The sequence below is a fragment of the Bombina bombina genome, chromosome 1 (assembly GCF_027579735.1).
Source record: "Bombina bombina isolate aBomBom1 chromosome 1, aBomBom1.pri, whole genome shotgun sequence".
Classification (NCBI taxonomy): Eukaryota; Metazoa; Chordata; class Amphibia; order Anura; family Bombinatoridae; genus Bombina; species Bombina bombina.
In genome coordinates this window covers 1,508,476,638-1,508,500,763 of record NC_069499.1, presented here as the reverse complement: position 1 = coordinate 1,508,500,763, position 24,126 = coordinate 1,508,476,638, and the positions used below count along the sequence as shown (strand labels likewise).

General features: G+C 44.0%; 1 protein-coding gene across 1 annotated transcript in view; it reads right to left on the bottom strand.

The window, feature by feature from the left end:
- SMURF2 (SMAD specific E3 ubiquitin protein ligase 2) overlaps positions 1 to 24,126 on the bottom strand; it is a 456,801-nt gene that overhangs the window by 217,367 nt on the left and 215,308 nt on the right. Inside the window, exons 5-6 of the mRNA XM_053707978.1 lie at positions 14,108 to 14,173; positions 13,577 to 13,661 (exon numbers count right to left, since the gene is read on the bottom strand). Of these exons, the coding sequence (XP_053563953.1) occupies positions 13,577 to 13,661; positions 14,108 to 14,173 (151 nt within the window). The remainder of the gene's footprint in view (positions 1 to 13,576; positions 13,662 to 14,107; positions 14,174 to 24,126) is intronic.

The following is a 24,126-nucleotide window of genomic DNA, read 5'->3' as shown; positions in this document are numbered from 1 at the left end:
TGACAGGCGCTATGCATGCAAGGGGCTGTAAAATAAAACCTTGTTGAATAAACATTTTCTTAAGGTAACCCTCCAATTTTTTATCCATTGGATCTGAAAAAGCACAACTGTCCTCAACCGGGATAGTGGTACGCTTTGCTAAAGTAGAGACTGCTCCCTCCACCTTAGGGACCGTCTGCCATAAGTCCCGTGTAGTGGCGTCTGGAAACATTTTTCTAAATATAGGAGGTGGGGAAAAAGGCACACCCGGTCTATCCCACTCCTTGCTAATAATTTCTGTAAGCCTTTCAGGTATAGGAAAAACATCAGTACACACCGGCACTGCATAGTATTTATCCAGCCTACACAATTTCTCTGGTACTGCAACTGTGTTACAGTCATTCAGAGCAGCTAATACCTCCCCAAGCAATACACAGAGGTTCTCAAGCTTAAATTTAAAATTAGAAATCTCTGAATCAGGTTTCCCCGAATCAGAGACGTCACCCACAGACTGAAGCTCTCCGTCCTCATGATCTGCATATTGTGACGCAGTATCAGACATGGCCCTTACAGCATCTGCGCGCTCTGTATTTCTCCTAACCCCAGAGCAATCGCGCTTGCCTCTTAATTCAGTTAACCTGGATAATACCTCTGACAGGGTATTATTCATGATTGCAGCCATGTCCTGCAAGGTAATCGCTATGGGCGTCCCTGATGCAATTGGTGCCATATTAGCGTGCATCCCCTGAGCGGGAGGCGAAGGGTCTGACACGTGGGGAGAGTTAGTCGGCATAACTTCCCCCTCGTCAGAATCTTCTGGTGATATTTCTTTTATAGTTAGTTAAAGACTGATATTTACTGTTTAAGGTGAAATCAATACATTTAGTACACATTCTCCTATGGGGCTCCACCATGGCTTTCAAACATAACAACAAGTTGTTTCCTCTGTGTCAGACATGTTTAAACAGACTAGCAATGAGACTAGCAAGCTTGGAAAACACTTTAAACAAGTTTACAAGCAATATAAAAAACGTTACTGCACCTTTAAGAAACACAAATTTTGTCAAAATTTGAAATAACAGTGAAAAAAGGCAGTTACACTAACAAAATTTTTACAGTGTATGTAACAAGTTAGCAGAGCATTGCACCCACTTGTAAATGGATGATTAACCCCTTAATACCAAACACAGAATAATAACTGACTAAAACGTTTTTTTTTTTTTTTTTTTTAAACAGTCACAACAACTGCCACAGCTCTACTGTGGCTTGTTACCTCCCTCAAAAACGACTTTGAAGCCTTTTGAGCCCTCCAGAGATATCCTGGATCATGCAGGAAGAAGCTGGATGTCTGTGTCTGTAACCACTCCCACTCATATTACAACAGTGGAAAGCCTTCAGGAAACTGTTACTAGGCAGAATTCAAGCCAGCCATGTGGAAAAAAACTAGGCCCCAATAAGTTTTATCACAAAATACATATAAAAACGATTAAACATGCCAGCAAACGTTTTATATTACATTTTTATAAGAGTATGCATCTCTATTAATAAGCCTGATACCAGTAGCTTCACTGCATTTAAGGCTTTACTTACATTAGTTCAGTATCAGCAGCATTTTCTAGCAAATTCCATCCCTAGAAAAATATTAACTGCACATACCTTATTGCAGGAAAACCTGCACGCCATTCCCTCTCTGAAGTTACCTCACTCCTCAGAATATGTGAGAACAGCCATGGATCTTAGTTACTTCTGCTAAGATCATAGAAAACGCAGGTAGATTCTTCTTCTAAATACTGCCTGAGATAAACAGTACACTCCGGCACCATTTAAAAATAACAAACTTTTGATTGAAGAATAAACTAAGTATAAAACACCACACTCCTCTTACGACCTCCATCTTTGTTGAGGCTTGCAAGAGAATGACTGGATATGACAGTTAGGGGAGGAGCTATATAGCAGCTCTGCTGTGGGTGATCCTCTTGCAACTTCCTGTTGGGAAGGAGAATATCCCACAAGTAATGGATGATCCGTGGACTGGATACACTTAACAAGAGAAAAACGGATTGATAAGTGTCTAAAACCGGTTAAAACCCCCTAAAGCACCTTGCCACAGGTCTGCTGTGGCCCTACCTGCCCTTAGGAAGCGGTAATATGGGGTTTAAAGCTTCAATTAGTCCCTCAGAAGACTCTCAGGACCTCAGGAGAAGTTGCTTGCTGCTTGTAAATGTAGGCCCCGCCCACCTCACTCAATGTTGCTGGGGCCTACACACAACTAACAAACCCTGCCTGAAAGCCATGTGGGTTATAAACAACCCCAAAGAACCCTCAAGCAAATGTCCCATAAAACAGAAAACGTTACTCCCAGAAACAAAAACGTTTGTCCCAAATTCACATAAACTGAGTGCCCACAAAAAATTAACCCTTTATGCAAGCTAGTAAAAACCTCTGATAACACTAGGATTACTGCTTACCCTTCCCCTAATGGGGACACTGTCAGCCTTTCTGAGTTAACACAGTCTCTGCAGAAAATATGACTGAACATACCTCATTGCTGTATAGCAAGAAACCGTTCCTCACACTGAAGTTTTCCTGTACTCCTCAGCTTCTGTGGGAACAGCAGTGGACCTTAGTTACAAAAGGTAAGATCATCATCCTACAGGCAGAAATCTTCATCTATGTCCTGCCTGAGAGTAAATAGTACAACACCGGTACCATTTAAAAATAGCAAACACTTGATTGAAGATAAAATAAAACTAACAGTTTAACACCTCTTCTCTTTACCCTTCCTGCTTAGAGCCAGCAAAGAGAATGACTGGGGGGTGGAGTTAAGGGGGAGCTATATAGACAGCTCTGCTGTGGTGCTCTCTTCGCTACTTCCTGTCATGAAGGACAATATAAAGAAACAAAGAGCAAGGGCAAACAGAGTATAGGATCCAGAAATATGAGACGGAGTAAAAATCCTCTCCTGGGTCTTAAGGACAATATCCCACAAGTTAGGATGAATCCGTGGACTTGGTACATCTTGCAAAAGAAATACTGAATATCAGAAAGCTCAGCGAGCCTCTTTGCAACAGAACAGATAATGCCGAAATCTGTCCCTTCAAGGAACTGGCGGCAAGCCCCTTCTCTAGTCCATCCTGGAGAAAGGACAGAATCCTGGATACCTTAAAGTGAAGGTCAATTTTCATCAATGAGTGCCCGGTTTTTAAAAATACTTTTAAAAACAGTGGCACTTTCATTGATGAAAATTAACATTGCACTGGATTTGAAGAAATACTTACCTTTTACTCCTGCAAAACCGGATCGCCGATCTCAGCCTCAGTTCCTCTGACGTCAGAAATGACGAAAACCGGCTTCCTCCAATCATGGCTTGCACCCCACAGCAGGAAGAAGGAGGAGGGGGATCGTCGATCCGGCTTTGCAGGAGTAAAAGGTAAGTATTTCTTCAAATCCAGTGCAATGTTAATTTTCATCAAAGAAAGTGCCCGTTTTTAAAAGTATTTTTAAAAACCGGGCACTCATTGATAAAAATTGACCTTCACTTTAACCTTGTGCCAAGGATATCCATGCTTCTCACACCAGGACAAGTCCTCCACACCTTATGATAGATGCGACGAGTAACCGGCTTCCTGGCCTGGACTAGAGTATCAATCACCCTCTCAGAAAAACCTTGTTTGGCCAAGACTAAGCGTTCAATCTCCACGCAGTCAGCCTCAGAGAATCTAGATTTTGATGTAGAAAGTGACCCTGTACCAACAGATCCCTGCGACAGGGAAACCTCCATGGAGGAGACAATGACATCCCCACTAGATCCACAAACCACGTCCTCCGCAGCCACGACGGAGCAATCAGAATAGCCGAAGCTTGCTCCTGCCTGATGCGGGCCACTACACGAGGTAGAAGTGGCAACGGTGAGAAAATGTAAACTAGGTTGAACCCCCAAGGAACCGCCAAGGCATCTATCAGCTCTGCCTGGGGATCACTGGACCGCCAACTGTATCTGGGTAGCTTGCAATTGAGTCTGGACGCCATGAGATCTATCTCCGGAGTCCCCCATTCGTGACAAATCTCCGCAAACACCTTGGGGTGCAGAGACCATTCCCCCAGATGGAAAGATTGCCTGCTGAGAAAATACGCTTCCCAGTTGTCCACACCCGGAATGTGGATTACTGAGAGCGAGAAGCTGTGGCACTGGTAATGTTGTCTGTCTGGAATCTGATGAAGCTGAACGACCCCAGAAGAGGCCACGCCATTGTAGATTGCTCGAAGTTCCAGAATATTGATCGGGAGGAGCGACTCCTCTCTAGACCAATTTCCCTGTGCCGTCCTGGCACCCCAAACAGCTTCCCATCCTGCCAGACTAACGTTCATGGTCACAATCTCCCAGGACGGTCTCAGGAAAGTTGTCCCTTGGGACAGTTGTTCTGGACGGATCCACCAAGAGAGGGAGTCCCTCGTTCGATCGTCCAGAGAAATCTGCTGGGATAGGTCTGCATGATCACCGTTCCACTGTCTCAACATGCACAACTGAAGAGGTCTGAGATGAAACCTGGCGAATGGAATGACATCAATGCTGGATTCCATGAGCCCGATCACCTCCATACTCTGAGCCACAGAGGGACTAGAGTAGGACTGAAGGGCAAAACAGGCGGACGCAATCTTCCTGTGTCGCTGATCTGTGAGAAATATCCTCATGGATATAGAATGTATTATCGTTCCCAGAAACTCCACCCTGTTGCTGGGAATCAGGGAGATCTTTCCTGAGTTTATCTTCCAACCGTGAGATTGGAGCAAAAGAAGAAGGGCCCTCGAGTGATCCTCTGCAAGACTGAATAACGGTACCTGGACTAGGATGCCGTCCAGATAGGGCGCCACTGCAATGCCTTTGGATCAGGCTACGGCAAGCAGCGCCCCCAGAACCTTTGTGAAGACTCTCGGGCCGTCGCCAGACCAAAGGGAAGGGCAACAAACTGGAAATGTTGGTCCAGAAACGCAAATCTCAGGAACCTGAAGTGATCCCTGTGGATTGGCACATGAAGGTAGGCATCTTTCAAGTCTATTGTCGTCATGAACTGACCCTCTTGAACTAGGGGCAGAATAGATCTGATCGTTTCCATTTTGAACGATGGAACAGCCAGAAACATGTTTAAACATTTTAGGTCTAGAATCGGGAGGAACGTGCCCTCCTTCTTTGGGACCACAAAAAGGTTTGAATAGTACCCTAGATCCCTTTCTGCTGGGGGTACTGGTACAATAACTCAGAGAGAAGAGAGATCCATCACACATTCTAGAAAGGCTTCTCTCTTCTCTGATCTGGAAGACAGATTTGAAAGGAGTAATCTGCCCCTGGGCGCATGAGTTCTGAACCCTATCCTGTATCCCTGGGCGAAAACCTCCAGAACCCAAGGGTCCTTAACATCCTGCAACCAGGCCTCTAAGAAGAGAGATAATCTTCCCCCTACTTGGTCCGGAGACCGGTCGGGCGCCGCCCCTTCATACTGACTTGGTTTTGGCAGGCTTCTTGTTCTGCTTGGATTTAATCCAAGACTGAGCTGGCTTCGACGTACCCTTGGACTGATCCGCTTTTGTGGCGGGCTGCTGGCGTTGTGTCTTGTCCACATGAAAGGGACGAAAAGTAGATCCCTTAGGCTTAACCTTCTTATCCTGCAGTAGAAAAGCACCCTTGCGTCCAGTCACCGTGGATATGATCGAGTCCAATAAAGGAATTAGCAACCTTCAAGGCCTTAATTCTCTTGTATCTCGTCGAGGGCAGTCTCCCTCTCGAACAAATCAGACAGAGATTCGCACCAATATGTCACAGCTCAAGCAACCGCCGCTACCACCGCTGCCGGCTGAAAAACAAACCCGGTGTGTTGAAACATTTGCCGCAGCAAGGAAGTAGATTAGCCACACCTGGTCAGAAGTAAATTCTCGCAGGACCGCCCCTGCACTAGGGAGAAAACACGCCAAAACAGCCGCGCAAATACTCTCAGAAGGAAACTAAAGTTCACCCATTGCCAGAGCTTCATCTCACACATAATGCAGCAATGACACAACAATATTATGTATAAACACCCCCTGTTCAATAATCCCCTTACCAGGGATGTTAACCCTTGATTCTATAAAGATAAGAGGCATCACACTGTGACGTGTCTTCTGCGTTCTCATAATGTGTATAAAAATGAAACTATCTTACCAGAATCTATGGGACAGATTTCGGCATTATCTGTTCTGTTGCAAAGAGGCTCGCTGAGCTTTCTGATATTCAGTATTTCTTTTGCAAGATGTACCAAGTCCATGGATTCATCCTAACTTGTGGGATATTGTCCTTAAGACCCAGGAGAGGATTTTTACTCCGTCTCATATTTCTGGATCCTATACTCTGTTTGCCCTTGCTCTTTGTTTCTTTATATTGTCCTTCATGACAGGAAGTAGCGAAGAGAGCACCACAGCAGAGCTGTCTATATAGCTCCCCCTTAACTCCACCCCCCAGTCATTCTCTTTGCTGGCTCTAAGCAGGAAGGGTAAAGAGAAGAGGTGTTAAACTGTTAGTTTTATTTTATCTTCAATCAAGTGTTTGCTATTTTTAAATGGTACCGGTGTTGTACTATTTACTCTCAGGCAGGACATAGATGAAGATTTCTGCCTGTAGGATGATGATCTTACCTTTTGTAACTAAGGTCCACTGCTGTTCCCACAGAAGCTGAGGAGTACAGGAAAACTTCAGTGTGAGGAACGGTTTCTTGCTATACAGCAATGAGGTATGTTCAGTCATATTTTCTGCAGAGACTGTGTTAACTCAGAAAGGCTGACAGTGTCCCCATTAGGGGAAGGGTAAGCAGTAATCCTAGTGTTATCAGAGGTTTTTACTAGCTTGCATAAAGGGTTAATTTTTTGTGGGCACTCAGTTTGTTATGTGAATTTGGGACAAACATTTTTGTGTCTGGGAGTAACGTTTTCTGTTTTATGGGACATTTGCTTGAGGGTTCTTTGGGGTTGTTTATAACCCACATGGCTTTCAGGCAGGGTTTGTTAGTTGTGTGTAGGCCCCAGCAACATTGAGTGAGGTGGGCGGGGCCTACATTTACAAGCAGCAAGCAACTTCTCCTGAGGTCCTGAGAGTCTTCTGAGGGACTAATTGAAGCTTTAAACCCCATATTACCGCTTCCTAAGGGCAGGTAGGGCCACAGCAGACCTGTGGCAAGGTGCTTTAGGGGGTTTTAACCGGTTTTAGACACTTATCAATCCGTTTTTCTCTTGTTAAGTGTATCCAGTCCACGGATCATCCATTACTTGTGGGATATTCTACTTCCCAACAGGAAGTTAAAAGAGGATCACCCACAGCAGAGCTGCTATATAGCTCCTCCCCTCACATGTCATATCTAGTCATTCGACCGAAACAAGACAAGAAAGGAGAAACTATAGGGTGCAGTGGTGACTGGAGTTTTAATTAAAATTTAGAACTGCATCAAAAAAAGACAGGGCGGGCCGTGGACTGAACACACTACAAGAGAAATAAATTTATCAGGTAAGCATAAATTATGTTTTCTCTTGTTAAGTGTGTTCAGTCCACGGGTCATCCATTACTTATGGGATACCAATACCAAAGCTAAAGTACACGGATGATGGGAGGGACAAGGCAGGAACATTTAAACAGAAGGAACCACTGCCTGTAGAACCTTTCTCCCAAAAACAGCCTCCGAAGAAGCAAAAGTGTCAAATTTGTAAAATTTTGAAAAGGTATGAAGTGAAGACCAAGTTGCAGCCTTGCAAATCTGTTCAACAGAGGCCTCATTCTTAAAGGCCCAGGTGGAAGCCACAGCTCTAGTGGAATGAGCTGTAATTCTTTCAGGGGGCTGCTGTCCAGCAGTCTCATAGGCTAAACGTATTATGCTACAAAGCCAAAAAGAGAGAGAGGTGGCCGAAGCCTTTTGACCTCTCCTCTGTCCAGAATAAACGACAAACAGAGAAGAAGTTTGCCGAAAATCTTTAGTTGCCTGTAAGTAGAACTTCAGGGCACGGACTACGTCCAGATTATGCAAAAGACGTTCCTTCTTTGAAGAAGGATTAGGACATAATGATGGAACAACAATCTCTTGATTGATATTCCTGTTAGAAACTACCTTAGGTAAAAACCCAGGTTTAGTACGCAGAACTACCTTGTCTGAATGAAAAATCAGATAAGGAGAATCACAATGTAAGGCAGATAACTCAGAGACTCTTCGAGCCGAGGAAATAGCCATCAAAAACAGAACTTTCCAAGATAACAGCTTAATATCAATGGAATGAAGGGGTTCAAACGGAACACCTTGAAGAACTTTAAGAACTAAGTTTAAGCTCCACGGCGGAGCAACAGTCTTAAACACAGGCTTAATCCTAGCTAAAGCCTGAACGTCTGGAACTTCTGCCAGACGTTTGTGTAAAAGAATAGACAGAGCAGAAATCTGTCCCTTTAACGAACTAGCAGATAAACCCTTTTCTAAACCCACTTGTAGAAAAGACAATATCCTAGGAATCCTAACCTTACTCCATGAGTAACTCTTGGATTCACACCAATATAAATATTTACGCCATATCTTATGGTAAATTTTTCTGGTAACAGGTTTCCAAGCCTGTAATAATGTATCAATAACCGACTCTAACGTATCTAATGTATCAATAACCGAAATTAGGCTTGGATAGTTGAAAGGACCCTGAATTAGAAGGTCCTGCCTCAGAGGCAGAGACCATGGTGGACAGGACGACATGTCCACTAGGTCTGCATACCAAGTCCTGCGTGGCCACGCAGGCGCTATCAGAATTACCGATGCTCTCTCCTCTTTGATCTTGGCAATCAGTCGAGGCAGCAACGGAAACTGTGGAAACACATAAGCCATGTTGAAAACCCAAGGGGCTGCTAGTGCATCTATCAGCACCGCTCCCGGGTCCCTGGACCTGGATCCGTAACAAGGAAGCTTGGCGTTCTGGCGAGATGCCATGAGATCCAGTTCCGGAAGAATCAGTTGGGCAAAGACCTCCGGGTGAAGTTCCCACTCCCCCAGATGAAAGGTCTAGCAATTTAGAAAGTCCGCCTCCCAGTTCTCCACGCCTGGGATGTAGATCGCTGACAGGTGGCAAGAGTGAGACTCTGCCCAGCGAATTATCTTCGAGACTTCTAACATCGCTAGGGAACTCCTGGTTCCCCCTTGATGGTTGATGTAAGCTACAGTCGTGATGTTGTCCGACTGAAATCTGATGAACCTCAGAGTTGCTAACTGAGGCCAAGCTAGAAGAGCATTGAATATTGCTCTTAATTCCAGAATGTTTATTGGGAGGAGTTTCTCCTCCTGAGTCAACGATCCCTGAGCCTTCAGGGAGTTCCAGACTGCGCCCCACCCTAGTAGGCTGGCATCTGTTGTTACAATCGTCCAATCTGGCCTGCGAAAGGTCATTCCTTCGGACAGATGGACCCGAGACAACCACCAGAGAAGAGAATCTCTGGCCTCCTGGTCCAGATTCAGTAGAGGGGACAGATCTGAGTAATCCCCATTCCACTGACTTAGCATGCATAATTGCAGCGGTCTGAGATGCAGGCGCGCAAATGGCACTATGTCCATTGCCGCGACCATTAAGCCGATTACTTCCATGCACTGAGCTACTGATGGGCTTGGAATGGAATGAAGGACACGGCAAGCATTTAGAATTTTTGATAACCTGGACTCCGTCAGGTAAATCTTCATCTCTACAGAATCTATAAGAGTCCCTAGAAAGGGAACCCTTGTGAGTGGTAATAGAGAACTCTTTTCCATGTTCACTTTTCACCCATGCGACCTCAGAAAAGCTAGAACTATGTCTGTATGAGACTTTGCATTTTGAAAACTTGACGCTTGTATCAGAATGTCGTCTAGGTACGGAGCCACCGCTATGCCTCGCGGTCTTAGTACCGCCAGAAGTGAGCCCAGAACCTTTGTAAAAATTCTCGGGGCCGTAGCTAACCCGAACGGAAGAGCTACAAACTGGTAATGCCTGTCTAGAAAGGCAAATCTTAGGTACCGATAATGATCTTTGTGAATCGGTATGTGAAGGTAGGCATCCTTTAAGTCCACTGTGGTCATATACTGACCCTCTTGGATCATGGGTAGGATGGTTCGAATAGTTTCCATTTTGAACGATGGAACCCTTAGGAACTTGTTTAAGATCTTTAGGTCTAAAATTGGTCTGAAGGTTCCCTCTTTTTTGGGAACCACAAAGAGATTTGAGTAAAAACCTTGCCCTTGTTCCGTCCGCGGAACTGGGTGGATCACTCCCATTACTAAGAGGTCTTGTACACATTGTAGAAATGCCTCTTTCTTTATTAGGTTTTTTGATAACCTTGACAGGTGAAATCTCCCTTGTGGAGGAGAAGCTTTGAAGTCCAGAAGGTATCCCTGATATATGATCTCCAGCGTCCAGGGATCCTGGACATCTCTTGCCCAAGCCTGGGCGAAGAGAGAAAGTCTGCCCCCCACTAGATCCGTTTCCGGATAGGGGGCCCTTTCTTCATGCTGTCTTAGGGGCAGAAGTAGGCTTTCTGGCCTGCTTGCCCTTGTTCCAGGACTGGTTGCCTTTCCAACCCTGTCTGTAACGAGCAGCAGTTCCTTCCTGTTTTGGAGCGGAGGAAGTTGATGCTGCTCCTGCCTTGAAATTACGAAAGGCACGAAAATTAGACTGTTTGGCCTTTGATTTGGCCCTGTCCTGAGGAAGGGTGTGACCCTTACCTCCAGTAATGTCAGCAATAATTTCTTTCAAGCCGGGCCCGAATAAGGTTTGCCCTTTGAAAGGAATATTAAGCAATTTAGATTTAGAAGTCACGTCTGCTGACCAGGATTTAAGCCATAGCGCTCTGCGCGCCTGGATGGCGAATCCGGAGTTCTTAGCCGTTAGTTTGGTTAAATGCACAACGGCATCCGAAACAAACGCATTAGCTAGCTTAAGTGCTTCAAGCTTGTTCATAATCTCATCCAATGGTGCTGTGCGAATAGCCTCTTCCAGAGACTCAAACCAGAATGCCGCCGCAGCAGTGACGGGCGCAATGCATGCAAGGGGCTGTAATATAAAACCTTGTTGAACAAACATTTTCTTAAGGTAACCTAATTTTTTATCCATTGGATCTGAGAAAGCACAACTATCCTCCACCGGGATAGTGGTACGCTTAGCTAAAGTAGAAACTGCTCCCTCCACCTTAGGGACCGTCTGCCATAAGTCTCGTGTGGTAGCGTCTATTGGGAACATTTTTCTAAATATCGGAGGGGGGGAAAAAGGCACACCGGGTCTATCCCACTCCTTGTTAATAATCTCTGTAAGCCTTTTAGGTATAGGAAAAACGTCAGTACACACCGGTACCGCAAAGTATTTATACAGCCTACACAATTTCTCTGGGATTGCAACCGTGTCACAATCATTCAGAGCTGCTAACACCTCCCCTAGCAATACACGGAGGTTCTCAAGCTTAAATTTAAAATTTGAAATTTCTGAATCCGGTCTCCCTGGATCAGATCCGTCACCCACAGAATGAAGCTCTCATGTTCTGCAAATTGTGACGCAGTATCGGACATGGCTCTCGTGTCATCAGCGCGCTCTGTCCTTAACCCAGAGCTATCGCGCTTGCCTCTTAACTCAGGCAAGTTAGATAATACTTCTGTCATAACATTAGACATATCTTGTAAAGTGATTTGTAAGGGCCTTGATGTACTTGGCGCCACAATATCACGCACCTCCTGAGCGGGAGGCGAAGGTACTGACACGTGAGGAGAGTTAGCCGGCATAACTTCCCCCTCGTTGTCTGGTGATAATTTCTTTACCGTTAAAGACTGACTTTTATTTAAAGTAACATCAATACAAATGGTACACATATTTCTATTGGGCTCCACATTGGCTTTTAAACATAATGAAAAAGCAGATTCATCTGTATCAGACATTTTTAAACAGACTAGCAATGAGGCTAGCAAGCTTGGAAAATACTTTATATAAATTTACAAGCAATATAAAAAGCTTTTTAAAAACACACAAAAAAAAAAAAACTGTCACAGTTGAAATAACAATGAACTAATTCAGTTATAGCAACCAAATTTTAACAGTAAATGTATGAAATTAGCAGAGGATTGCACCCACTAGCAAAAGGATGATTTAACCCCTTAATACCCAAAACGGATAATCAATTCAACAGTTAACGTTTTTATCACAGTCAAACACACTGTCACAGGTCTGCTGTGACTGATTACCTCCCTCAAAAATAAATTTTGAAGACCCCTGAGCTCTCTGGAGACGTCCTTGATCAAGGAGGAAGAAACAGGAAGACTGTGATTGAATTTTAACTGCGCAACAAGGCGCTAAAAAAAGGCCCCTCCCACTCATATTACAACAGTGGGAGACCTGATATAACTGTTTCTATGCAGAAATATACGTTAGCCATGTGGAAAAAAATCATGCCCCAAAAGATTTATCACCAAATACCTCACAAAACGATTAACATGCCAATAAACGTTTTAAAAACAAACATTTCAAGTGTTATGTAAAGTTATCACTCATCCTGCTACCAGTCGCTTCTACTGCAGTTAAGGCTCATACATTATTTCAGTATTAACATTATTTTCTCAGTCAAATTCCATTCCCTAGAAAATAATTCTACTGCGCATACATTTATCAGCCTGATACCAGTCGCTACTACTGCATTTAAGGCTGTACTTACATCATATGGGTATCAGCAGTGTTTTCTTAGTCAATTCCATTCCTTAGAAAATATTTTACTGCACATACCTCATTTGCAGGTGACCCCGCATGCTATTCCCTTTTCTGAAGTTACCCCACTCCTCAGAATGTACGAGAACAGCCAGTGGATCTTAGTTACGTCTGCTAAGATCATAGAAAACGCAGGCAGATTCTTCTTCTAAATACTGCCTGAGAGAAAAAACAGCACACTCCGGTGCCATTTAAAATAAACTTTTGATTGAAGAATAATTAAGTAAAAAACTCCTAACTCCTCTCACGACCTCCTTCTATGTTGAGAGTTGCAAGAGAATGACTGGATATGACATGTGAGGGGAGGAGCTATATAGCAGCTCTGCTTGGGTGATCCTCTTGCAACTTCCTGTTGGGAAGGAGAATATATCCCATAAGTAATGGATGACCCGTGGACTGAACACACTTAACAAGAGAAATTGGGGTTTTCATATCCCTTTAATGAAGCAAACTTCTGAAATCAACACTGAAAAACTGGAGAGATACAAAAGTTGGAAGGAGGATCATGTCTCCGGTCCATAGATAAAAGTTTGAGTTTCTCCAAGGGGTGTCTTTATATTAACCCACAATGTAATGATGATTTAACATAACCATATGACTATCAAAGCGTAAAGCAAAATGAGTATTTGATACTATCGCTACATCTACAGCATAAGTAATTAGTGGCTTACTAAAACGGAAATTGGGTGGCCACCGAAAAAAAAAATCTAACATCTAAGATGTGATCTCTAAGAATTATAGTGCTGAGGTAAACCTGTAGCATGCTTAGTTACTACTAAAATAGATCTTGCGTGTTATCATTGGACATGTTTTAATATTTGCAGGTCAAGTGCGGTTCTCTCACCCATCTGGTAAATCGTTGTCAAACAGCCTACTGCAATCCACAACCTGCCCACCAGTTCCTATACGGTCTCTGGACTGAAGACTGACTGCAAAGATGAAGAATACCAGTTACAGTCTGAAACACAATTTATTTAAAGGGACAGTGTACTTCAAGGCTTTTACAATTTTTTAGCAGCAAAAATAGGTAATGCATATAAATTACAAACTTTACACCCAAATATTTATTTAAATAGCCCATATTTGTTTTTGTGTACACCGTCCATTTAATGATACAATATGATAGACATTTATTGATTTATCAAATCATTTATTTCATTCTCCTTATAAAACAGCTTATAAGATCATCTGGTTATGCACAAATAATGCTTAGTATGATAAATCCTTTTATCACAGGTACAAATGTAATTCCAATTCTTTCTTTAGAAGATTAAACTGATGAACCAACACCACTAGGATGCCAAACAGAACAGTTAAAGTGTTGCCTTATCTGGCTTCCAGCAAATTATATATTCAGACAATTTAATTTACTCACCTACAATCTGTCCTCGAACAGTATCATTGTCATTTGGCCCGAGTTTGCATAGATCCAGTCTCTGATCTGCAATACAAACACAAGCACAATGATCTGCTTATTACATTTTTTCGGAATAAGTCAGCCATGAAAATTAACCTTAAAAATTAGACTCGTATTTCTGTAGGTTTAAGCTTGTCAAGAATGTCAATTACGAGCCTTATTTTTCAAGTGCTTTTAAAATATGGATTACAACAAAAAAAAAAAACTAAATTTATGCTCACCTGATAAATTTCTTTCTTTCTGGACATGGAGAGTCTACGACGTCATTCCAATTACTAGTGGGATATTCAATTCCTGGCCAGCAGGAGGCGGCAAAGAGGAACCCAGCAAAGCTGTTAAGTGTAACTGCCTTACCCATAAACCCCAGTCATTCAGCCAAAGAAAATTGAAGAGGAAGAAACACAAGGGTGAAATGGTGCCTGAAGTTAACACAAAAAAAAACTGCTGAGTTATAATTAAGAGAGGGCAGGGTCGTGGACTCTCCATGTCCGGAAAGAAAGAAATTTATCAGGTGAGCATAAATTTTGTTTTCTTTCCTAAGACATGGAGTGTCTACGACGTCATTCCAATTACTAGTGGGAACCAATACCCAAGCTAGAGGACACAGAATGAACAGGCAGGAGGACCTAAACAGAAGGCACCACCGCTTAAAGAACCTTTCTTCTAAAAGAAGCCTCGGCCGAGGCAAAAGTATCAAATTTGTAGAATTTGGAAAAAGTATGCAGAGAAGACAATGTTGCTGCCAAATCTGTTCCACAGAAGGTTCATTTTTGAAAGCCCAAGATGAGGATACAGCCCTAGAGGAATGAGCCGTAATTCTCTCAGGAGGCTGCTGTCCAGCAGTCTCATAAGCCAAATGAATCAAACTTCTCATCCATAGGTGGCCTTCTCACCCTTATGCTTTCCAGAGAAAACAACAAACAGGGCAGAAGATTGCCGAAAATCTTTAGCTGCTTGCAAGTAAAATTGTAGAGCCCGCACAACATCCAAGTTATGCAAGAGACGTTCCATTTGAGAAGAAGGACAAAGCGAAGGAACAAAAATTTGCGGATTAATGATTCGATCCAATACTACCTTAGGAAGAAACCCCAATTTAATACGAAAAACCGCCTTATCAGCATGAAAAATAAGGTAAGGAGAATCACAGTGCAGAGCTGAAAGTTCAGACACACTGCGAGCGGAAGAAATGGCCACAAGAAACAAAACCTTCCAGGATAACAGTTATAGATCAACAACATGCATAGGCTCGAACGCGGCCTGCTGTAAAACTTTAAGAACTAGATTAAGGCTCCATGGGGGATCAACAGGTTTAAACACAGGCCTGACTCTAACCGGGGCCTGTACAAAGGCTTGAATGCCTGGTAAATCTGCCAGACATTTGTGGAAAAAGACAGATAACAGTGAAATCTGACCTTTTAGAGAACTGACCGATAAACCCTTATCCAGTCCATCCTAAAGAAAGGACAAAATCTGGGGAATCCTCAGCAGGCTCCAGGGGAACCCCCTTAGAATCACACCAATAAAGATATTTACGCCATATCTTATGGTAAATCTTGCGGAGCATACATTGGCAGAGCATACAAAGTTGTAGAGGTCGTAGATGGAACTGAGCAAAAGGAATGATGTCCATTGATGCCACCATTAGACAAATCACCTCCATGCATTAGGCCACAGATAGACGAACCCTGAGGAATTTGTTTAAACACGAGGTCTAAAATGGTTCAAAAAGTTCCCTCCTTTTTGGGAACTACAAATAGATTAGAATAGAGTAGAATCCTAGACCCTGTTCTGCTAGAGGGACAGGAACAATAACTCCCAGAGAGAATAGGTCTTTTACACAGTTTAAGAAGGCTTCCTTCTTTATTTGGTTTGAGGTAAGTCTTGACAGGAGAAATCTGCCCCTGGGAGGGCAAGACTTGAATCCCATTCTTAAACCCTGAGATTCTATGTCCACCGCCCAAGGTTCTGGGACATCGCGTATCCAGGCATGACGAAAAAGAGAAAGCATGCCCCCCCCCACCACACACACACCAAACCCACACAGGAATCGGGGGTGGAACCTTCATGCTGTTTTAGAGTCACTAGAAGGCTTCTTTTTTGTTTTCCCTTATTCCAGGGCTGGTTGGATTTCCAAGAAGTTCTGGGTTGATCTGATTTAGATGAGAAAGGGGAGGACTTTTGTCCCTTAAAGTTACGAAAGGAACAAAAATTATAAGTCTGACTACCTCTAGGTCTTTTCTACATGTCATGAGGTAGGAAAGATCCCTTTCCACCCGTAATCTCTGAAATGATTTCTGCCAGACCAGGTCCAAACAGAGTCTTTCCCTTGTAAGGCAAAGCCAAAAGCTTGGCCTTAGAAGAGACATCAACAGACTTAGATTTTAACCACAGAGTCCTGCGAGCTAGAACTGTGTAGCTAGACATCTTAGCTCCCAGACAAATTATCTGCATATTGGCATCAGATTATTGGCCAATTTAAGAGCTTTGATCCTATCCTGGATCTCCTCTACTGTAGTTTCCTCTGAGATAAGATCAGATAACGCATGGCACCAATAAGATGGAGCATCTGCAACCGTAGTAATTGCCACTGTAATCCTTAAGCCTCTAGCTTTTTGTCCATTGGATCCTTAAAAGAGCAACTACCCTCTATACTCTATAGGAATGGTAGTTCTCTTAGCAAGAATAAAAATAGCTGCCTCTACTTTAGGAACAGTGCGCCACGAATCACGAATAGAGTCAGCCACAGAAAATATTTTCTTAAACAAAAACATGTGAAGGGGGAAAAGAAACTCCTGGTTTGTCCCATTCCTGAGCAATAATTTCAGACATCTTCCTTGGTACTGGAAAAACCACCTCAGAAGATGGTAAATCATAGACTCTACCCAACTTTGAGGACTTCGTGGGGTTGATAGCAACCACCGGTTCAGAGTCGTCCAAAGTAGCTAGAACCTTCTTCAAAATTAATCGGGGGTGCTCAAGCTTAAATCTAAAATTAACTTCTTCAGAATCGGAAGATTTTTCTGCTAGTGTGTCAGAATCTGAAATATCACCTTCATAAGCTACTGAAGTATTCTCATCATCAGACATCTTAGCAAGAGTATCTAATGCAGTTATAGAATCAGAAACCTTAGCATTAGTCAAGATTAGATTAGATTTTCTCTTACGCTTACCCAACAAAGGGAAAGCTGACAAAGTCGCTGTTATTGCAGAAGAAACCTGAGCGGCAAAAACAAATTATGCTTACCTGATAATTTCGTTTCCATCCAGCAAATCCATCTCTATTCCTCTTACTAGTGGGGTATTTGCTTGCTGGAAGGAACCTCAGACAATCTGAGGTGTTTTTTTATTTTAAAAAATTCTTTTTTTTCTTTTATGCTTGTTAAAATTTAAAGCAGTTTATTTTTCTGTTAAGCAATCAGAGGTAATTAATAAAATTGTAAGCATTTTCTTTTTTTTTGCAGAAATCTATGGAACAGAATCAGTCTAGTTTCATAGATAAATGTTTACTTTGTTTAGAAGCCCAAATTGTTTTGCCTATGCAATTTTGTTGTTCTTGTTTAATCTAAGACATTGAAATTTAAAGAGAAATTACTCCTTTCTGAGCCTGTCTCAAAGGATAAAGCTGTGCGTGACATGCCTCAGCTTTCTCCTCAAATGTCCCAAGCCTTAGTTATTTCTCATACTGTGCCTTCTGTATCCTCTTATCATCTGGGGGTGTTTATTTACCTGGGAATTTCCATCTAAAGGGGAGGAGCCAAAGGCTTCAAAACCTCCCCCACTCCCCTCATCCCCCAGTCATCCTGCAGAGGGAACAAGGAACAGTAGGAGAAATATCAGGGTATAAATGGTGCCAGAAGAACAAAAAACAATTTAGGTCCGCCCAACGGAGCAACGGGCAGGAGCCGTGGACTCTCCTCCCCACGATGGAAATGAAATTATCAGGTAAGCATAATTTATGTTTTCCATCTAAAGGGGAGGAGAGTCCACGACTTCATTAATTACTTGTGGGAAACAAATACCCAAGCTCTAGAGGACACTGAATGAAAAATGGGAGGGCAAAAAAGGCAGACCCTAATCAGAGGGCACCACAGCCTGCAAAACCTCTCTCCCAAAAACCGCTTCCGCAGAAGCAAAAACGTCAAATTTCTAAAACTTTGTAAAGGTATGTAAGGAGGACCAGGTAGCCGCCTTACAAATCTGCTCCATAGAGGCCTCATTCTTGAAGGCCCAAGAAGAAGCCACAGATCTACTGGAATGAGCCGTGATCCTCTGAGGAGGCTTATGTCCCGCTGTCTCGTAGGCCAAGCGAATCATACTCCTTAACCAAAAGGAGAAAGAAGTAGCAGAGGCCTTCTGGCCCTTACGCTTCCCCGAATACAGCACAAACAGAGATGTAGACTGTCTGAAATCCTTAGTAACCAGAAGGTAAAACTTCAGGGCACGAACTACATTCAAATTATGAAATAACCTCTCCTTTGGAGAAGAAGGGTTAGGACACAAAGAAGGAACAACTATTTCCTGATTGACGTTACGATCAGACACAACCTTAGGAAGAAATCCCAAGCCAGTGCGAAGAACAGCCTTATCTGCGTGAAAAACCAAATAAGAAGTCTCCCATTGCAAGGCCGCCAGCTCAGAAACTCTGGGTGCCGACGCAATAGCCAACAGGAAGAGGACCTTCCATGAAAGAGTCTTAATGTCAATAGAGTACATAGGTTCAAACGGAACCCTCTGCAATACCTGAAGAACTAAGTTTAAGCTCCAAGGAGGAGCAAGCGGACTGTCTGAAGACGGGCCTGATTCTAGACAGAGCCTGAACAAAAGACTGAACGTCAGGAAGCTCAGCGAGCCTCTTGTGCAACAAAACTGATAATGCCGAAATCTGTCCCCTTAAGGAACTTGCGGCAAGCCCCTTCTCCAGACCATCCTGGAGAAAGGAAAGAATCCTGGATACCTTAACCTTATGCCAAGGATATCCATGCGACTCACACCAGGACAAATAAGTCCTTTATACCTTATGATAGATGCGACGAGTAACCGGCTTCCTGGCCTGGACTAGAGTATCAATCACCCTCTTAGAAAAACCTCGTTTGGCCAAGATTAAGCGTTCAATCTCCACGCAGTCAGCCTCAGAGAATTTAGATTTTGATGTAGAAAGTGACCCTGTTCCAGCAGATCCCTGCGACAGGGTAACCTCCAAGGAGGAGAGGATGACATCCCCACTAGATCCACAAACCACGTCCTCCGCAGCCATGATGGAGCGATCAGAATGGCAGAAGCTCGCCCCTGCTTGATGCAGGCCACTACACGAGGAAGAAGCGGTAACGGTGGAAAAATGTAAGCTAGGCTGAATCCCCAAGGAACCGCTAAGGCATCAGCTCTGCCTGGGGATCCCTTGACCTCGACCCGTATCTGGGTAGCTTGCAATTGAGTCTGGACGCCATGAGATCTATCTCTGGCGTTCCCCATCTGAGACAAATCTCTGCAAAACACTTCGGGGTGGAGAGACTGCCTGCTGAGAAAGTCCGCTTCCCAGTTGTCCACACCCGGAATGTGGATCGCTGAGAGCGAGCAGTTGTGGGACTCTGCCAATTCCAAAATCCGAGACACCTCCCTCATTGCTAGGGAGCTTCTCATACCCCCCTGATGGTTGATGTAAGCCACCGAGGTAATGTTTTCGGTTTGGAATCTGATGAAGCTGAATGACCCCAGAGGAGGCCACGCCTTCAGAGCATTGTATATTGCTTGAAGTTCCAGAATGTTTATCGGGAGGAGAGACTCTTCCCGGGTCCATTTTCCTTGTGCCATCCTGGCACCCTAAACAGCTCCCCATCCTGCCAGACTCACGTCCATGGTCACAATCTCCCAGGATGCTCTCAGGAAGGATGTCCCCCATGGACAGTTGTTCCGGACAGATCCACCAAGAGAGGGAGTTCCGAGTCCGAACGTCCAAGGATATCTGCTGCGATAGATCTGAGATGGAACCTGGCGAATGGAATGACATCTATGCTGGAAACCACGAGTCCGATCACCTCCATAGATAGGGCCACTGAGGGACTTGAGGAGGACTGAAGAGTCAGAGGAGGACGCAATCTTCCTGCGTCGCTGCTCTGTGAGAAATATCTTCATGGCTATAGAGTCTATTATCGTGCCCAGGAATTAAACCCTGTTGCTGGGAACCAGGGTACTCTTTCCTGAGTTGATCTTCCGACCGTGAGATTAGAGCAGGAGAAGGGCACTCGAGTGATCCTGTGCTAGACTGAACGACTGCGCCTGGACTAAGATGTTGTCCAGATAGGGCGCCACAGCAATGCCTCTGGATCTGGCCACTGCAAGTAGTGTCCCAGAACCTTTGTGAAGACTCTCGGGGGCATCGCCAGACCAAAAGGAAGGGCCACAAACTGGAAGTGTTGGTCCAGAAGCGCAAATCTCAGGAACCAGAAGTGATTGGTACATGAAGGTAAGCATCCTTCAAGTCTATTGTCGTCATGAACCGTCCCTCTTGAACTAGGGGCAGAATAGATCTGATCGTTTCCATTTTGAACAATGGAACAGCCAGAAACTTGTTTAAACACTTTAGGTCTAGAATCGGGCAGAACGTGCCCTTTTTCTTTGGGACCACGAAAAGGTTTGAGCAATACCCTAGACCTCTCTCTGCCGGGGGTACTGTTACAATAACTCAGAGAGAAGAGAGATCCCTCACACACTCTAGAAATGCTTTTTCTCTTTTCTGGTCTTGCAGACAGATTTGATAAGAGGAATCTGCCCCTTGGCGGATGAGATCTGAATCCTATCCTGTACACTTGGGCGACAACCTCCAGAACCCAAGGGTCCTGAACGTCCTGCAACCAGGCCTCTGAGAAGAGAGATAACCTGCGCTCTACTTGGTCCAGAGACCAGTCGGGGGCCACCCCTTCATGCCGATTTTGACTCGGCTGGCTTCTTGTTCTGCTTGGACTTACTCCAAGTCTGAGCTGGCTTCCAAGTTCCCTTGGAAAGATCCACTTTCGCGGCGGGCTGCTGGCATTGGGCCTTGTCCGCACAAAATGGATGAAAGGTAGAACCCTTAGGCTTAGCCTTCTTATCCTGTGGTAGAAAAGCACCCTTGCCTCCCATATGATATGATCGAATCCAATCCTGGACCGAACAGAATCTTTCCTTGAAAAGGTAGGGATAACAATCTCGACTTAGAGGTCATGTCTGCAGACCATGATTTTAGCCACAAGGCCCTGCGAGCTAAAACGGAAAAACCTGATATCTACGCATTCAGGCGAATAATTTGCATATTGGCGTCACAAATGAAAGAATTGGCGACCTTCGACGCCCTAATCTTTTCCTGTATCTCGTCGATGGAAGTCTCCCCCTCAACCATATCACACAGGGATTCACACCAAATATGTCGCAGCACTGACAACCACGGCTACCAACGCTGCCGGTTGAAAAACAAACCCTGTGTGTTGAAACATCTTTCTTAACATGTTTCCCGACTTTTTATCCATGGACTCTATAAACTATGAACTATCCTCAAGTGGAATAGTCATCCGCATTGTGAGCATAGAGATGGCAACATCCACTTTAGGGACAGTCCCCCATAGCTCTAGCTGAGAGTCCGGAACGGGGAACAGTTTCTTTAAGGAAGAAGGGGAAAAGGAAGAACCTAATCACTCCCATTCATTATTATTATTAGCCATCTTAACAGGAACCGGAAAGGCCTGAGGCACCACCCTGTCCTCATAGACTTTATCAAGTTTAGGAATCGAAGGTACCTCCGGAAGCTTCAGTTCCGGAACCTCCAGAGTAGCAAGCACTTGCTTCAGCAAAAAGCGCAAAATTCTCTATCCTAAACCTAAAGTCTGGCTCCTCCGCAGCCGGAGGCCTATATGACACGGATTCCAACCCAGAAGGGGCCTCCTCTGAAGAGTCGGATTGGGCCTCATCAGCAGATAACACCTTTGATGTTTTCATAGGTGTAGAGAAACCCTGGGCCAGACCGCCAAGATGGTAAAGCATGGATCACCCTCGATACCGCCATTAGCAGTTGATCTGCAAAATCTGACGGCCAACGAAGCTCACCGGTAGGAGTAATGGTTGGACCCTGGGGCGCTGCATGTGCAACAGAAGATAGATGCAGGGAACTCACCTCATGGGATGGGGAACCCTCAGAGGTTGACGGCTCAGTAGTACTAGACCTCCTCTTATTTTAAGATGTAGCAACATTATCAAGGCATGTGGAACATAGTTGAGCAGGCTAATCTACCAAAACCTCACAATAAACACAGGTATGAAACTTTGTTAAAGAGGGAGTACCCTCTAACGGGTCAGAGTCCTCCATAGCTTGCGCTTTTATTATGGACTAGTCCTTCTTAAAAATAAAAAGGGCACCTTTATAACCTCCAATGGCCGGGGAACTCACCACCTCCTATGACCCAGACTACAAAAACCGCTTTTTCTCTTGCGCTGCCAGTCAAGTAGAGGAAGATGCCTAGGCCACACCCGGTCACATGGAGTTCCTCGCAGGACCGCCCCTGCACTAGGGGAAAAAAAACACGTCAAAACGGCTGGAAATACTCCCGGAAGAGAACCCGTCAGTTCCACCATTGCCAGAGCCTCATCCCGCACATAACGCAGCATGACACAAACAATATTATGTATGAATATAAAACCCTGTTCAATAATCTACCTTCCAGGAATATTAACCCTTGATTCTATAAAGATAAAGGTGTCACACTGTGACCCTGTCTTCTCCGTTATCATTATGAATAAAATAAAATTAAACAATCTTACCAGAATCTATGCCGTGGAACAGGAACACGGCCCTTCAAGTGTGACAGGTTAGAAGCATCGCTCCTGACATGGACTTGAGTGCAGAAAGCAACGCTAATTGCTTATGGAGCTGTTAATATGAGTCAGGATGGTTTTGCAGAAAGACTCTCCCTGCATCTCCAGACTCTAACTTTCATCCATGCTCTCATTGAGAGGCTGACAGGACTACTTCCAACTCCAGTCCCATTCCAAAGAGTACTACACTCCATAAAAGACTACTCCGAATCATCAGACACTTCTCTGCCATCCTCCTGTGACGAAAGGCAAAGAATGACTGGGGGGTGAGGGGAGTGGGGGAGGCATTTAAGCCTTTGGCTGGGGTATCTTTGCCTCCTCCTGGTGGCCAGGTTCTTATTTCCCACAAGTAATGAATGAAGCCATGAACTCTCCTCCCCTTTAGATGGAAATTCCCAAAACACCCCCGGATGATAAGAGGACACAGAAGGCACAGTATGAGAACTAAGGAGAAAGCTGAGGCATGTCACGCACAGCTTTATCCTTTGAGACAGGCTCAGAAAGGAGTAATTTCTCTTAAAATTTCAAAGTCTTAGATTAAACAAGAACAACAAAATTGCATAGGCAAAACAATTTGGGCTTCTAAACAAAGTAAACATTTATCTATGAAACTAGACTGATTCTGTTCCATATATTTCTGCCAAAAAAGAAAAATAAAAAGCTTACAATTTTATTAATTACCTCTGATTGCTTAACAGAAAAATAAACTGCTTTAAATTTTAAAAAGCATAAAAGAAAAAAAAAAAAATGTTAAAATAAAAAAACACCTCAGATTGTCTGAGGTTCCTACCAGCAAGCAAATACCCCACTAGTAAGAGGAATAGAGATGGATCTGCTGCTGATGAGGATCACTAAGAGTAGCTTTCACTTGAAGAGCTGTTCAACTGTATCAGTCCGGTCGCAACGGCACCGCTCCGTAAAACCGGAAGTTAGTGTGTCACGTGACCGGACTGAAGAGTAAGTGCACAACAATTTCTCCGAAGAGAAATAAAAAAGGCGCCATTTTAAATCTGTTTAAAAACAGCATAAATGTCTAACACACAACCACAAGTGAAAAACACTACAGACTTAATAGACTTAACTCCCAAGCCTTACACATGTCTCAATAATAAAAATGACATCCCAGCCCATTGTTCTCA